This window comes from Oncorhynchus mykiss, chromosome 2 (assembly GCF_057628025.1).
Source record: "Oncorhynchus mykiss isolate SJ-2025 chromosome 2, ASM5762802v1, whole genome shotgun sequence".
Taxonomy (NCBI): domain Eukaryota; kingdom Metazoa; phylum Chordata; class Actinopteri; order Salmoniformes; family Salmonidae; genus Oncorhynchus; species Oncorhynchus mykiss.
The window spans coordinates 77,250,927-77,269,328 of NC_143023.1; the positions used below are offsets into that span (position 1 = coordinate 77,250,927).

General features: G+C 42.3%; 1 protein-coding gene across 1 annotated transcript in view; it reads left to right on the plus strand.

Annotated features, from left to right (window-relative positions):
- Positions 1–9,593: 9,593 nt before the first annotated feature.
- Positions 9,594–18,402, plus strand: part of LOC110496661 (transcription factor Maf) — a 75,128-nt gene continuing 66,319 nt past the window's right edge. The window contains exon 1 of the mRNA XM_021572682.3: positions 9,594–11,063. Within this exon, the coding sequence (XP_021428357.1) occupies positions 10,027–11,063 (1,037 nt within the window). The 5' untranslated portion in view covers positions 9,594–10,026. The remainder of the gene's footprint in view (positions 11,064–18,402) is intronic.

Sequence of the window (18,402 nt, forward strand, 5' to 3'; positions counted from 1 at the left end):
AGAAACCCTAGACCTACTCCAATTCGATTTCAACTCCAACAGGTCCACAGATGACGCAATCGCAATCGCACTCCACACTGCCTTTTCCCTCCTGGGCAAAAGGAACACTTACGTGAGAATGCTGTTCATTGACTACAGCTCAGTGTTCAACACCATAGTGCCCACAAAGCTCATCACTAAGTTAAGGACCCTGGGACTAAACACCTATCTCTGCAACTGGATCCTGGACTTCCTGACGGGCCAACCCAGGTGGTAAGGGTAGGCAACAACACATCTGCTATGCTGACCCTCAGCACTGAGGCCCCTCAGGGGTGTGTACTTAGTCCCCTCCTGTACTCCCTGTTCACCCACAACTGCGTGGCCAAACACGACTCCAACACCATCATTAAGTTGGCTGATGACACAACAGTGGTAGGTCTGATCACCGACAACGATGAGACAGCCTATAGGGAGGAGGTCAGAGAACTGGCAGTGTGGTGCCAGGACAACAACCTCTCCATCAATGTGAGCAAGACAAAGGAGCTGATCGTGGACTAGAGGAAAAAGCTTGCCGAACAGGCCCCTATTAACATAAACGGGGCTGTACTGGAGCAGGTTGAGAGCTTCTTGGTGTCCACATCACAAATTATCTATCATGGTCCAAACACACCAAGACAGTCGTGAAGAGGGCACAACAAAAAAACATCCCCCTCAGGAGACTGAACACATTTCACATGGGTCCCCAGATCCTCTAAAAGTTCTACAGCTGCACCATCGAGAGCATCCTGACAGCTTGCATCACCGACTGGTATGGCATCTGCTCGGTATCTGCTCGGCATCTGACCGTAAGACGCTACAGAGGGTAATACGTACGGCCCAGTACATCACTGTGGCCAAGCTTCCCGCAATCCAGGACCTACTGTATATAATAGGCGGTGTCATAGGAAAGCCCATACAATTGTCAGACTCCAGTCACTCAAGTCAGGGACTGTTTTCTCTGCTACCGCACGGCAAGCGGTGCCGGAGCACCAAGTCTAAAAGGCTGCCATAAGACTATTATACCTTATTATACCAAGTATTATACAACATTTTAAAGACAAACTTCTCGTTAATCCAGCCACAGTGTCTGATTTCAAAAGGCTTTACGGCGAAAGTACACCTTGCGATTATGTTAGGTCAGCGCCAAGCCACAGAAAAACATACAGCCATTTTCCAAGGAGCAGAGGTGTCACAAAACTCAGAAATAGCGTTAAAATTCATCACTAACCTTTGATGATCTTCACCAGATGGCACTCCCAGGACTCCATGTTAGACAATAAATGTGTGTTTTGTTCGATAAAGTTCCTCTTTATGTCCAAAAACCTCATTTGAAATTGGTGTGTTATGTTCAGAAATGCATTGTCTCAAACAAACATCCAGTGAAAGTGCAGAGAGCCACATTAAATTACAGAAATACTCATCATAAACATTGATAAAAGATACAAGTGTTAAACACACAATTAAAGATAAACTTCTCCTTAATGCAACCGCTGTGTCAGATTTCAAAAAGGCTTTACGGCGAAAGCACACTTTGCGATTATGATTGGTCAGCGCCAAGTCACAGAAAAACATACAGCCATTTTCCAAAGAAGGAGAGGTGTCACAAAACTCAGAAATAGTGTTATAAATATTCACTTACCTTTGATGATCTTCATTGGAATGCACTCCCAGGAATCACAGTTCCACAATAAATGTTTGTTTTGTTCGATAAAGTCCATCATTTATGTCCAAATACCTCCTTTTTGTTTACGCGTTTAGCCCAGTAATCCAAATGTACGCAAGTGCGCAAGCAATTAGTTCAGACGAAAAGTCAAAAAAGTTATATTACAGTTCGTAGAAACATGTCAAACGATGTATAGGATCAACCTTTAGGATGTTTTTATCAAAAATCTTCAATAATGTTTCAACCGTACAATTCCTTTGTCTTTAGAAATGAAAAGGAACAGAGCTCGCTCTCACGGCCGTGCGCATGACTGAGCTCATGGCATTCTGCCAGACCTCTTAGTCAAACAGCTCTTATTCGCGCCCCCTTCACAGTAGACGCCTGAAACAAGGTTCTAAAGACTGTTGACATCTAGTGGAAGCCTTAGGAAGTGCAATATGACCCCATAGACACTGTATATTATATAGGCAAAGACTTGAAAAACTACAAACCTCAGATTTCCCACTTCCTGGTTGGATTTCTTCTCAGGTTTTTGCCTGCCATATGAGTTCTGTTATACTCACAGACATCATTCAAACAGTTTTAGAAACTTCAGTGTGTATATGCACATTCTAGCTTTTGGGCCTGAGTAGCAGGCAGTTTACCCTGGGCACCTTATTCATCCAAACTACTCAATACTGCCCCCGTTCCCAGAGAAGTTTTAAGGGCTTGTAAGTAAGCATTTCACGGTAAGGTCTACACTTGTTGTATTCGGCGCATGTGACAAATAGTAGTTTGATTTGGGAAGTTTCTCCCATTCTCTTCTGCAGATTCGCTCAAGCTCTGTCAGGTTGGATGGGGAGCGTCGCTACACAACTTTTTTTCAGGTCTCTCCAGAGATGTTTGATCGGGTTCAAGTCCAGGCTCTGGCTGGGTCACTCAAGGTAATTCAGAGACTTGTCCCAAAGCCACTCCTGTGTTGTCTTGGTTGGGGTCATTGTCCTGTTTTAAGGTGAACCTTCGCCCCAGTCTGAGATCCTGAGCTCTCTGGAGCAGGTTTTCATCAAGGATCTCTGTAGTTTGCTCCGTTCGTTTTTCCCTTGTTCCTGACTAGTCTCCCAGTCCCTGGCACTGAAAAACATCCCCACAGCATGATGCTGCCACCACCACGCTTCACCGTAGGGATGGTATTGGCAAGATGATGAGCGTTGCATGGTTTCCATCAGATGTGACGCTTGGTATTCAGGCCAAAGATTTCGATCTTGGTTTCATAAAACCAGAGAATCTTGTTTCTCATGGTCTGAGAGTCCTCAGTTTGACCGAGCGGCCAGCTCAAAGAGGAGACTTGGTGGTTCCAAACTTGTTTCATTTAAGAATGATGGAGGCCACTGTGTTCTTGAGGACCTTCAATGCTGCAGAAAATGTTTGATACTCTTCACCAGATCTGTGCCTCGACACAATCCTGTCTTGGAGCTCATGGCTTGGTTCTTGCTCTGACATGCACTGTCAACTGTGGGACCTTATATAGACAGGTGTGTACCTTTCCAAATCATGTTGATTCAATGGAATTTACCACAGGAGGACTCCAATCAGGTTCTACAAACATCTCAAGAATGATCAATGGAAACAGGACGCACCTGATCTCAATTTTGAGTCTCATAGCAAACGGTCTGAATACTTATGTAAATAAGGTATTTCTGTTTTTCTAAAAACCTGTTTTCGCTTTGTCGTTATGGTAATGTGGGTAGATTGATGAGATGTATTTTTTTTTAAATCAATTTTAGAATAAAGCTGTAATGTAACAAAATGTGGAAAAGTGAAGGGGTCTGAAAACTTTCCGAATGCACTGTATTTGAAGCCTACTTATTATTGGGACTATAACAAGTGATTATGAAGCAGAAGCTATGTAGTGGTGGATTACTTACATTTAATTAAACCCTAAATCAGCAGTTGAAACGATAACAAGCATGCCAACCCCCCCCCCCCCCCCCCCCCCCCAAAAAAAAAAAAACAGAGGGATGGGGTTGGAAAAATGTAACCACTCCCTAATTCATAGACAGACCTATGGATGCAAGGACTGATCATCCATGATATCCAAATTATAGTTAGAACTATGTTCTGAGTGTCACGCCCTGACCTTAGAGATCCTTTTATGTCTCTATTTTGGTTTGGTCAGGGCGTGAGTTGGGGTGGGCATTCTATGTTTTGTGTTCTATGTTTTCTATTTCTGTGTGTTTGGCCGGGTGTGGTTCTCAATCAGAGGCAGCTGTCTATCGTTGTCTCTGATTGAGAACCATACTTAGGTAGCTTTTTCCCACCTGTGTTTTGTGGGTAGTTGTTTTATGCTTTGTGTCTTTCTGCACCAGACAGACCTGTTTCGGTTTTGATCGTTCTCGTCGTTGTTTTTTTGTTAATCAGTGTTCAGTTCAAATAATAAAGATGAACACGTACCACACTGCACCTTGGTCCTCTTCATGCAACGATGACCGTTACACTGAGGCTATATTGTGTTTGTTTACATGTATTTTGTTTACAAACATTCTCGGGCGGATTGGACTGGTCAATGCCAGATGGGCTGGTCAAAATTGACACACAAACATATATTTGGTTATATAAAAAAATGTAACTATGAGAAAGGTGACATGTCATTCTGCTCTATAATGAGCCTTTGGCTGATCAGTGGGGAACAGCCGGCCACCCTATCAAGATGTGCCGGCCCGGTTTTCTGATAGGCTGAACTGAGGTCACGCAAACACACATTCAAAGACAAATGTGGCATCAGAAAAAAGATCTGCTCTGACTCTGTCATCAGTTAGACAGCCAAGACCATGGATCATAAAAATCATAAAGAGGGCCTACAAACGTAGAAAGAGCCCATTTTACATTGTCACCTTAGTCAAAACGTTGGCTAAAACCATGATTTGGTCAAACAAGTGCATTATCCTCATCCTGTAATGAAAGTGTCTGCCCCGCCCCCCTGTGCCTGTGCTCTCGCTGGGACCTGCTACTGTGATGAGCGAGCCACCGTCCTCCGTCATTTCTGTAGGTACAATGCTTATTTCTCAACTCTCAATATTCAGCTCAATAGCAACTATTTGATATGGAGCGACTTGCGCGAGATGCGAACCAGCCATTGCGAGGACATAGGCCAATAGGAAGCCTACAATTAAAATGTTTTTTTTTTTTAGGACATTACATTTACTGTTGGATGAATACATAGCTACTAGCAGTGGGTATTATATTTAGAGTTAGCGATCTAGTTCATGTGTTTTGAGTTTCCACATCCTCAGGTGCCAACCCTAAATGAATTAGCCCAACACATTAGTTAGTGCACATAAAAATGTGTGTAATTCATGATTAGCCTACATTACTCATGATTTGGGTCAGACCAAATCATGAGCTGGTGCCAATAACTGTAAAAGTTAGTGGCACCAGAGAGACCAGGGGAAAATGAGTTTGTGGCTCGTGCAGTGATGTGGGCTGGTGTGGATAAAATGCCAGGGCCGAATTCTTGTCCCAGTCCTCCCCCTGCAAACATTGGAGTAAAACAAGCTTATATTTTAGGTTCTGATGTGGTGGACAGCTGAACTAAGCTCATGAGGCATTAATACATTATATTCTTCAAGAATCAATTTGTACATAAACTCAGCATAAAAAGAAATGTCCTTTCACTGTCAACTGCGTTTATTTTCAGCAAACTTAACATGTGTAAATATTTGTATGAACATAACAAGATTCAACAACTGAGACATAAACTGAACAAGTTCCACAGACATGTGACTAACAGAAATTGAATAATGTGTCCCTGAACAAAGGGGGGGGAGGGGGGGGTCAAAGTCAAAAGTAACAGTCGGTATCTAGTGTGGCCACCAGCTGCATTAAGTACTGCAGTGCATCTCCTCCTCATTGACTGCACCATATTTTCCAGTTCTTGCTGTGAGATGTTACCCCACTCTTCCACCAAGGCTTCTGCAAGTTCCCGGACATTTCTGGGTGGAATGGCCGTAGCCCTCACCCTCCAATCCAACAGGTTCCAGACGTGCTCAATGGGATTGAGATCCGGGCTCTTTGCTGGCCATGGCAGAACACTGACATTCCTGTCTTGCAGGAAACCACGCACATAACGAGCAGTATAGTTGGTGGCATTGTCATGCTGGAGGGTCATGTCAGAATGAGCCTGCAGGAAGGGTACAGGAGGAGGATGTCTTCCCTGTAACGCACAGCGTTGAGATTTTCTGCAATGACAACAAGCTCAGTCCGATGATTCTGTGACACACCGCCCCAGACCATGACGGACCCTCCACCTCCAAATCGATCCCGCTCCAGAGTACATTCCTCTGTGTAACGCTCATTCCTTCGACGATAAACGCGAATCCGACCATCACCCCTGGTGAGACAAAACCGTGACTCGTCAGTGAAGAGCCCTTTTTGCCAGTCATGTCTGGTCCAGCGACGGTGGGTTTGTGCCCATAGGCGACGTTGTTGCCGGTGATGTCTGGTGAGGACCTGCCTTACAACAGGCCTACAAGCCCTCAGTCCAGCCTCTCTCAGCCTATTGCGGACAGTCTGAGCACTAATGGATGGATTGTGCGTTCCTGGTGTAACTCGGGCAATTGTTGTTGCCATCCTGTACCTGTCCGGCAGGTGTGATGTGCGGATGTACTGATCCTGTGCAGGTGTTTTTACACGTGGTCTGCCACTGCGAAGACAATTGGCTGTCCGTCTTCTCCCTGTAGCGCTGTCTTAGGCGTCTCACATTACTGACATTGCAATTTATTGCCCTAGCCACATCAGCAGTCCTCATGCCTCCTTGCAGCATGCCTAAGGCACGTTCACACAGATGAGCAGAGACCCTGGGCATCTTTCTTTTGGTGTTTTTCAGAGTGAGTAGAAAGGCCTCTTTAGTGTCCTAAGTTTTCATAACTGTGACCTTTAATTGCCTATCGTCTTATACTGTTAGTGTCTTAACAACCGTTCCACAGGTGCATGTTCATTAGTTGTTTATGGTTCATTGAAAAGCATAGGAAACAGTGTTTAAACCCTTTACAATGAAGATATGTGAAGTTATTTGGATTCTTTCAAATTATCTTTGAAAGACAGGGTCCTAAAAAAGGGCCGTTTCTTTTTTTGCTAGTTTATAATTTAGTCCAAAAAAATGGATGTAGCAACTTCAGGTTGCCTGTTTTAATGTGGGTTTATTGAAGTTACACTGAGTTTTTCTGCCTTAATAAAGGGTACTTCAAAATCAACACACAGATTGTTCTTTCAGATGACCCTTCACTGATTGTCTACACCCCCACCCCACACCTCATCTCAAAAGAAATTGGTAACTTTTGGGTGGCTCAACCTATTGGAACGCTGCCAAGGAGGGCAGTTACATGTGTTCGCAAAGAAGAGGTCCTGAGTTCCAGCCAGGTAGGAGGCAAATCAGGGGGAAATGATACTGGCTAAGTCCGTAACATAAGCTTACTTAAAAATAAAAATGTGTTCCATATGACGTGGAACATAAGTCATACAATCAGGAGAGCCTGGATATAATAATTAATAGGTCACACTAACAGTAAATCCCAGGCCAGACCTGAATGGAACACTGGGTACTTTTACCCAGGATACATTTGGGTTCTCCTGGAGTGAAATCAGAAAGGTCACATCATCTCTCATTAACACTATGTGTATTTGGGTTAAACCTGCCCATAGTTTCTGATAAATCCACGCATAGTTTCTGAGAGGACACCGATTAGACAGGCTACATTTTAGACAGTCTATTTACCCTTCTATTGGAGCAGGTCCAAACTGAATCAGTGAAGTGAAACAACAGTGAAACAACTGGATACTGTTGATTGCAGGCAAGAGAAAATACCATGGCCTAGGCCCTAGCAGATCTATAGGACTATCTATGGCTTTTTAGAAAAAAATATAAAACAAGGAAATCTTATATTGCAACTTGTATGCAATATCAGCAACATTATGAATAGGCTAATGTACATTATTGGAAACAAATAATAAAATGACCACTAATGCATAAAAAAAAAATGCATTATTACTAACGTATTTAATACTGCGTGGTACAAAACAACTTGGATAAAGAAATATAACTTTGATCATATGAGCATGTTATTGTCTAAATGACATGTGTTTAAAATGTGTTTGACTGTTTCATAGCCTCACTTAATTGACAGAGATTCATCATAATTACACTTTCTAGTTCTTCTATTGACTAATAATGACTATATGTTTACACAGCAGCAGCAGCAGAGTGGAATTGGAAGGGACACCTCTCCTCTGATATTTATTCAACCCATCAGACACCTCCTCAGAGAGCCTACTCTGTTTTGTGTGTTAATGAAAAAAACATCCTCTGTGTTTAGCGCTAAGTCCCCATGAACAGTCACAGGGACCAGGAGAATATCTACTAGTGTTGAGGCACAGGGGACTTGGTGCTGTGCTGCTGGGGGCGTTGGATTTCTAGATGTTGCTTTCCCTTGTGACATGCTCTACAGAGAGATGAGTTATTTACTCTCATCTCCTCCGAGGATAACCCTCTTTATGGTTTGTTCTTATGTGCCACCACTCCTGCCATATAGAGGGAGGAAGGGAGGGGGGCCTACTATGTCTGTTCTGTTCATTAGAAGGGAAACAGGCTCTATTGAAGATTACTCCATATTGGAGCTAAGAGGCAGAGAAGTATTTGATGGGGTGTGTTATATAACACTAAAGTCCTGGTCCTACAGTGTGACCATGCACCATCATCAGTGTGTTCTTACCTTGTTTTTTGTCTTTCTTATTTTAAAATCGGAAATGTATGCTCTCACATCCAGCGACTCGAGAATGTGCATTATTTATGCAGATCCTGCTATATGTTTAATCATTGTACAAAGTAACAAAAAGCAGAGGGGATCGTAACACCTGTCGTAACTAATGCCTGCCCAAGGCCTACTGTGTCATTCCAAAGGGTGGCGCTGTTGGGTTTGCTAACAGCCACTCACTCACTTAGCCGGACCCATGCCTTCACAACCGTATCGACAACACGAGTGCACGTTCAATGACTTCACTGATCAAGAACTGCTACAAGAGAATAGGCGCGTTCCTCTGCCCCGCTGTTGTTGACGCCTGCCAGATCTTACAACGCCTTGATAGGTGTTGCACGTATCAGCTAACCACATCATATGTTATAGCAATCTGTCAGTCGATGACAGACGATGACGTGGCACGTAAGCATTGGTTGATGCATGCAACGTCTGAGCAGGGGAACGCGACCTAAATTGAAGTGGTATCAGAAGAACATAGTAAACATAATTGAACATGTCCATTAGGTCAGAGCCTTATAAATAGCTCTGAATTAGGTTTTATAAACGCATAGACTGAGATAAGTGAGGCCACTTTGGCTGGTAAATGTTTCGCGGTAAGCGAAGTGTTTACCATTCATCTACCCCATATTTCCACAATTAAATAATTACACTCAACACTAACAGTGTTACTACTTCTTAACTAACCTTCTTCGATATGTTAGAATCAATTGGACAACCTACGTTTTAAGCCCTACAACCCCAATGTTTTAAAAACATAGCCTATTCCTATTTGTTATTATGCTGACAAAATGGTATCGTAGGCTATATCTATACCCTATTCATAAGGTAGCTAATATACTATTAACTTGCTTTTTATATGTAGCTTATCCCATGTAGGTATCCCAACTTTATTCAAAGAAATGGGATGAACATGTTTACCATTCATTGAAAGTCGTTATAACCAATAGGCTAAGTGGTGTTTCTTTGTTTTGTTTTTACTGTCTTTATTCTGCATTCTAGAGAGGGCTCCCAGAGTTTCCAAAATGTTGGATTTTCTACTATTATGCCTATTATGCTAATTATCCCTCAAAGCGAGATAGCTCATTGGCTGTGAGTACAAATTTAATATTTGAGCCCAGAGCCCTGATGTTAGGACGCCTATAAAATTCAGCAAGGCGTTTGAACTCGTCTGCAGGGATTGATGGCTTTTAAAAAAACACTCTCTCCGTCAAGCCTGGGGTGGAGTTGTTTTTCTTTCCTTCTCTACAAGGCATGAATTTGCCTGTGACACGGCACGTGAACCTCCTTCAATTTGGCGCACTAATCCTAAAATAAGGCATGAAGTGTTAAATGTTAGAAACACACAGAACTGCGCTCAGACAAGGAGAAAGAGAGGGAGAAAACGGAGGAGAGTGAGACGCACGCGCTGCTCTGGTGCGTCTGTGCAGAGACTGCATAAAAAGAGAGAAAAAAATAACAAAAAAAACGTGCGCTGCGCAATTAGGCTAGAAACCTTGTGTTTTTTCTCTCCATTTTCTGGAAGATAAAATAAATAAAGAAATCAAGCTGGCTCAGTGCATGTCACAGCAGCCCGCTTTGACAGGTGCTGCTCAGCCCCTTTGGAGGACTGCTTTCAGCAGCAGCAGGATGGCATCAGAACTGGCAATGAGCAACTCCGACCTGCCCACCAGTCCCCTGGCCATGGAATATGTTAATGACTTCGATCTGATGAAGTTTGAAGTGAAAAAGGAGCCGGTGGAGCCGGATCGCAGCATCAGCCAGTGCAGCCGCCTGATCGCCGGGGGATCCTTGTCTTCCACCCCGATGAGCACGCCTTGCAGCTCGGTTCCCCCTTCCCCAAGCTTTTCGGCGCCCAGCCCGGGCTCCGGGAGCGAGCAGAAAGCTCACCTGGAGGATTTCTACTGGATGAGCGGCTACCAACAGCAGCTGAATCCCGAAGCGCTGGGCTTCAGCCCCGAAGACGCGGTAGAGGCGCTGATCAGCAGCAGTCACCATCTCCAGTCCTTCGATGGCTATGCTAGAGGGCAGCAGTTCGCGGGGGTGGCCGGGGCAGGAGGCGGCATGGCCGGGGAGGAGATGGGCTCAGCAGCCGCTGTGGTATCCGCTGTTATCGCTGCAGCGGCAGCGCAGAACGGAGGTCCACACCACCATCACCACCACCACCACGCCGGGGGACACCACCCCTCCACAGGGGTCCCGTCCAACGCCAGTTCGGCAGGCAGCCACCAGCACATAGGACACCTGGACCTGGACGACCGGTTTTCGGACGACCAGCTGGTGAGCATGTCAGTACGGGAGCTGAACCGACAACTGCGCGGGGTCAGCAAGGAGGAGGTGATCCGACTGAAACAGAAGAGGAGGACCCTAAAGAACAGAGGCTATGCCCAGTCCTGCCGCTACAAGCGGGTCCAGCAGAGACATGTTCTGGAGGGCGAGAAGACGCAGCTGATCCAGCAGGTGGACCACCTCAAGGCGGAGATATCGCGGCTGGCCAGGGAGCGGGACGCATACAAGGACAAGTACGAGAAGCTCATAACCAACGGCTGCAGGGAAAACGGATCCGACAACACCCCCTCGTCCCCAGAGTTTTTCATGTGAGTTTTACGGCGTCAAAAATAGTAAAACAATTTAAAAGAGGAAAATAAATTGTCTTACATTTAGTCAGATGTGTAAAGTTTCTGTGCGTAAAGTTGTGGCGTGGCAAAGATACAAATTACACCTTTTATTTTGTTTTTATATTTTGTTGCGATATTTTATGAAAACGGGGTTAGGTAGTTAAATATCCTCTATGCATCTTAATTGTTTTACCGTCGTTATTTTGTAGCTATTTTAAGAAGTAAAAAGAAAACATGTGTGAGGTTTGTTTCGTTTGACATCTCCCTCAAAAGTGTACAATAATCATTAAGTATCTGTGCATCCAAACCTTTCTCAATAGGCTTTCATTTAGGGCCTACAGTAAATGTAGTCAAATTGAACTGAAAAAAAGGTAACTTCAATATTTAGATGTTTCAGCCTGTCTTCTTGTATAATTTGCCACATTCTCGTATTATCAATGTTGTTCATGTTTTGAGCATTCAAACAGTAGCCTATGGCGTACACCAGGGGTATTTAATTCCACTCTTACACTAGGTCCGTAAACTTGCTGGTTTTCTATTCTACCTGATAATTAATTGCACCCACCTGGCGTCCCAGGTCTAAATTAGAGACGATTAGAGAGAAACAATGAAAAGGGCAGTGGAACTGGCTTCGAGGTCTAGGGTTGAATTGGGGGGTTAGGGTTAGGGTTATAGCCTATCCTAAGACAACCGTGTGGGAGATGTTGTGAAGATTTCGTCGAACCCGTTTTATACATTTTATAGTTTGAACTCATCACTTTTTTGGTGATTTGGGCCGAAATGTTTGAGGGACTTCATCATCCATCCGTCTCCTCGACTCACCTCTCCTCCTCTCCTCACGTCTCGCCGTACCGTCTGACATCGAGCATCATTCTCGATACACACAAACCTGCTGACGCATCACCTTTCACTTGTCAGGCTTGGCTTATACAGTATGTCTGGAGAAAGACAGACAGGACATTTGGAATTATATCGTCTCTGGAATGGAGTGCGTTGTGTTCTAAACCGTTTGGCTTTCATTGTGTGTAGCTCACTATATTTTTAAATCTGATGGCATTTTGTACTTCAGGATTCCTGTGGATTCCTTTCTAATTCAAAAGGGCACATTTTAATTCAGTAAATATTCAGACAATATCATGTTATCTTGTCACACAATAGGTTGCTTTTTATTTTTTGAATATTGTAAGAATATTTTGATTAAATATAAGCCTACTTTTATATCAGTTATGTCCAAATGCACTAAATGGTTTTCTTTCTTATTTTCTTGTCTTGTCTTTGATATATGCATGCTCTTAATTCAGGTGGCTTCAGTTTGACTTTATCAAAAGTGTTATCACGATTCACCAATTCGAGGAGGAGAAATTCCTTCATCTGAAGGTGTCCTTCTATGAATGTTATGGAAGTGTGGGAACTATTGCACGCATGTTACCCGCAACGCCGTGGGTTTTAACCGATCAGAAAACGATTGGGAACTAAAATTGGAAAATATTAATGTAATGTTCAATAACATTCTATAAAATGTCACCACATATTGTTTGGACAACACAGTCCGCGACCATTATCTTGAGCTACATGTTTAAAATGGAATATCTACATTTCCACCATTCATCAATAAATGTTTATGAATGGAAACTTAGCTTTAATTTATGTTATTTTTATTATTCATGCATGTTCAAATTATTGCAATGCTGACTTATCACCGGTTTTATTAGCCTAATATTGTCGTGGATAAGGCTAAATTAGGCCTAATTCTCGGGGTAAAATTAAATTCATAATATCTTTCGGAAATAGGTCTAATTTCTGTGTTTTGGTTTTAGACCTGTCTTGTAATCTCAGTATGCCTAGATGTTTTGCCTCCCGCTCTGCTGTAGGCTATACTGTACCCACATCTTAGGAGGACAATATAGGCCTAAAGCAAAACAAATGTTTGTGGTTTAGAAAGGCCTACATTCGCTTTATGATGTTCTAGAAGCTGTAGGCCTAATAACGTGTTGGGTTTATCTCTTCTTCTATGTTGTGCATCTTCCGCTGTGTTGTGCAGAAATAATTTCACCTGTTGCTTGCTTTCTCAAGAGAAATACAACATTCAAATTTAAAATTTCCACTACCGGTCCACTTTTGTTAATCATTATTTTGGAGCACACTTTTGCTCTGTGCTCGGTAGCAGTCTAAAAACTCGACTCTGAACCATTCAACTCAAAAGTTTAATTCTAAATATGGCATGGAGATAACTGGCATATTTTATTTAGTTCAATAAAAACGGACCCTATTTGCCTCAGGTCAATTGAAAGGGAATTAGTCTAGCCTACTTGATGCGCAGAGGTTAGCCTAGAACTAAGTTTAACATGTCATTTTTTTCTGAAATCCTATTTTGACGAATACAAATCGCTCACTGTTTGCTTATGGTGTACATATTACGGCAGTGTAGAAAAGGGAACTGGTGGTGCCGGACGGTCCCCTCGAATTGGTTTGTTCCATTTCATGACATTTAGCAGAAGCTCTTATCCAGATGAGTAATTGGGATCAAATGCCTTGCTCATCTTGCTCATTTTCCAGCCAGGTCAGCCGTGATCGCGAGCTAGTTGGGGATTCGAACAAGTGACGTTTCGGTTATTGTTCCCTCGCGCTTAACCGCTAGGTTACCTGCCGCCCCATGACCAGTCTTCTATTTCTACTTTCGATATTGGAATTTGAAGTATACTACCAAATGAGGTAAATGGAAAAAAGCCCCCTCTTGAAAAATAAATACTTTCATGATTAATATCTCGAAATTCATAACATACCAAATGCTTCTGTAGCTAACATGAAGAAAACAAATTTAGTATAGGCCTATGCAACATGTCAAGTGTTGATCCCATGTTTCATGAGATGAAATAAAATATCTCTGAAATTTTCCATTTGCACAAAAAGCTTATTTCTCTCAAATGTTGTCCACAAAATTGTTTACATGCCTGTTAGTGAGCATTTCTGCTTTGACAAGATAATCCATCCACCTGACAGGTGTAGCATATATATAAACTGATTAAACAGCATGCTCATTACACAGGTGCACCTTGTGCTGGGGACAGTAAAAGGCCTCTCTAAAATGTGCAGTTTTGTCACACAACACAATACCACAGATGTCTCACAGATGTTTTGAGGGAGAATACAATAGGCATGCTGACTGCAGGAATGTAACCAGAGCTGTTGCCAGATAATTGAATGCTCTGAAACAAAGCTGAAAATGTCCCAGTTGGCCTGCATAATCACCAAACATGTCACCCACTGAGCATGTTTGGGATGCTCTGGATCTATGTGTATGACAGCATGTTCCAGTTGCCGCCAATATCCAGCAACTTCAAAAGCCATCGAAGATGAGTGAGACAACATTCCACAATCAACAACCTGATCAACTCTATGAGAAGGAGATGTGTCACGCTGCCTTTTTTAAAGGTATCTGTGACCAACAGATGCATATTGGTATTCCCAGCCATATGAAATCCATTAATTAGGGTCTAATTTATTTATTTCAATTGTATGATTTCCAAATATGAACTGTAACTCAGTAAAATCTTATAAATTGTTGCATGTTGCGTTAATATTTTTATTCAGTTTAGTTACAGTGCCTCCTAAAGACATGATTGACATGGGGAAAAGAGGGTATGATGCTGATGATTGATGTAAATCTGCTAGTTAGCTAGCTCAATTTCTTTTACTGATTGTAATTTACCTCTCTGTCGTTCTGTCTCTCTCTGCTGCACGTATCAGCCAAGCAGACCAAATATTGATGATGATGGAGGCTAAATCAAGTGTTATCAAGTGTTAATCAATGGTATGCTGCTGTGGCAGTACTGATAATATTTAAACTAGGTATCTAGCTACACACACTAGGCCGGTAATCGCATCTCTCAAGCCATGCATGTGACCCGGAGCTTGAAATCTTCATACAGGGCAGACTTGAAAAAGATGCAACTGGGCGCGACTCGCGAGCGAGCTCCGTACAGGGCAAGATCAAAAGGAGCAACCAAGGGACAGGGTGGGGGTGGCGAACTTGAAGACGACTTGCGGGCAGTGGGTTCCGAACAACAATGACAACAAATGTACAAAAATAAATTATACCTCCACTTTCAATACTGGAATGGCAAAGGGACGTGTGCTCTGCACAGATAGAGCCTTATCTGTGCACGTGCCTGACAATGTTACAGCTGCACAGGTCAGTTTTTTAAAAGGGAGAATCTAGCGTGTCTGTTTCCAGGGGCGGATTGGCCATCTGGCAATTCCGGCAAATGCCAGATGGGCTGGACCATTGTTGAGTTGGGTGGGCTGGTAAACATTTACACACGAACATATATTTTTAATATAAAAAATATACAATGAGATTTCGGAACACCTTCCTAATATTTTACCCTCAGAACAGCCTCAATTCATCAGGGCATGGACACGGCATGGTCTACAACGTGTCCCATGTTGACACCAATTGTTTTATTTATCTAGGCAAGTCAGTTAAGAACAATTTCTTATTTTCAACGACGGCCTAGGAACAGTGGGTTAACTGACTGTTCAGGGGCAGAATGACAGATTTGTACCTTGTCAGCTCGGGGGTTTGAACTTGCAACCTTACTAGTCCAATGCTCTAACCACTAGGCTACCCTGCTGCCCTTGTCTCAAGTTGGCTGGATTGAGACATGAATTGTGTATGTGTGCCATTCAGATGGTGAATGGGAAAGACAAAGACAAAAGATGCCTTTGAATGGGTTTGGTAATAGGTGCCAGGCGCACCGGTTTAAGTGTGTCAAGAACTGCAGCGGTGCTGGGTTTTTCACATTCAACAGTTACCCATGTGTATCAAGAATGGTCCACCATCCAAAGGATATCCACCTAATTTGACACAAATGTGGGAAGCATTGGAGTCATCAGGGGCCAGCATCCCTGTGGAATGTTTTCGTCACCTTGTAGAATTCATGGCCAGGCAAATTTAGGCTGTTCCAAAGGCAAAAAGGAGTGCAACTCAATATTAGGAAAGTGTTCCTAATGTTTTGTACACTCAGTGTATTCGCAAGGTGCGAACTTGGTGCTAAGCCCCTATAGCAGAGTCTGTGTTTTGTTTGTCTATTGAAGTCAGTGTGTGTGTGTGTGTGTGTGTGTGTGTGTGTGTGTGTGTGTGTGTGTGTGTGTGTGTGTGTGTGTGTGTGTGTGTGTGTGTGTGTGTGCGAATGCGAGTGTGAGTGCGTGTGTGTGATTTAATTGGAAATTGTGGAATATTTTGCAACTTTGTGGGAATGTTCTGTGCAACCTCAGGTAAAATATGTGAATATCACAATAATATTATTGCAACATCCCAGACAACATCCATAAATTAATGAAATATTCTGGGAACCTTTAAAGAACCCGATGTTCTGTCAATTTTTTTACAACATAAAGAAATGTCCTGCACAAGCTAACTTGAACGTTGTATGAATGTCATCACAACTGAGCATATTTTGTGCTTTGGAAACCTGTCTCTTGTAATGTACCCACACGTTTCCTACAACCTAATTAAATGTTCTGTGAACCTTTAAAGACCTCAGAAATGCTGTTTCGTCAACATTCTTGCAGCATCAAAGGAATGTTTTGTGCACCCTGATACAAACATCAGGGAGCACAACTGGACAATTGTATTGTTTTGGGAACCTATCTGTAGTTATGTCCCCACAATGTCCCCACAACCTAAATAAATGTTTTAAGAACTTTTAAAGAAAATAAAAATGTGTTCTGGGAACATTCTTGTAACATTAGGTGAATGTTTTTTGCAACCTAAAAGAACATTGTATAATCACCAGCAGAACTGTACAGTTCATCTTTTGTGATGTCCTCACAATGTTCCCACCAGACTGTTTCCACAACCTAATGAAACATTCTGGGCAACTTTAAAGAACAGATGAAATGTGTTCTGGCAACATTCTTGCAACATCAGGCGAATGTTTTATGTTAACATTGTATTATTATCAACACGACTGGGTAGTTTTTGTGTTATGAGAACATTTGCCGCAACCTAACGAATGTTCTGGGAACTTTCACAGAACTAATTCTGGTTTGCTGGGAAAATGTTAGTTAGGACAACATCCAAATGTAACATAAAACACTAACTAGAACTTAATGGGAATCTTAGCTAATGTTCTTGAAATGTTCCCGGGTTTGCTAGGATTATATTAGGATTAATTTAATCAGCATGAAGTGTAATTCCATTCTCTGTCCCACCTTATTGACTCGTGAACTGCAATCCTTTCTACCATGCCCAATGATTGGATTATTACAGATAATGCAGTTGTTTCCTGTCATAATATTGGACTTTCTCTCTGAGGTCAACAATGGGAAATCACTTTGAAACTTATTCTTATTGACATTTGAATCATTATTATGTACTTCACTTTAATGCCTTTATTAATGGCAGAAGGGATGTCTGTGTATTTTGTGTATGTGTGTGTGTGTGCGTGTAAGTAGACGCGCATGTGCTTGTGTGTGACTAAGTGCGTGTGTTAGGACGTCAATATCCAGCATTGTGTCTTTTATTTGACCTTGCGATGAGAGTCTATACAGGCATCCATTAATCCAGTCTGTTTATCTATTTCGTGTTCAGTGTAGACAATATGTATGAGCAGATCACTTTCTCCCTTTATTACAACGCATTGAATTTAATATACGCATTGTTATGGCGAAATCTGAGATCACCTAAACGACCAGTTTTTCAAGCTAAATTCCTCTGCTTGCATATTCATGGTCTTGCTTTACGTAACAGTAACAGAGCAAAAGTTGAATCCCCCTCCTCATTTAGGTTATTTTTGCTGCAATAATTTCTGTATGCTTCTGTTTAAATCATTTATGCTATTATTAACACATAGACACACACATCCAAGCTTGCCCTGACACAGCACCCCAAAGGTTAAACACATATTCACATTCAAAAGAGTGAACTATTTTAATTTCTTCCACTCACTTTCCATCTGCATCTCTCCCTGCGTCACGATAAACATTTAGACTTAAAGGGATTTAAATCAACCACATTTATGTACCTACGTGTGCGTGTGTGTGGGTTTGTGCATGTGTGTGTGTGTGTGCCAAGGTTATTATAGTAAACTAAAACAAATCATGAAAAAACTATTTAGTAAACTGAAATAAAATAATTAATAAACCTGTTCAAAAAACGTAAACTATACTGAAACTATTAACTTTGACTCCAAAACGAACAAAAATAAATAAAAACTATCATGAATTATGTTCATTTTTAGTTTTGTCCTAAACTCTAGGAACAAGCTGTTGGAATGGGTTTTCAAGATACTAAATCTGTCGGGTTAATGCAGCC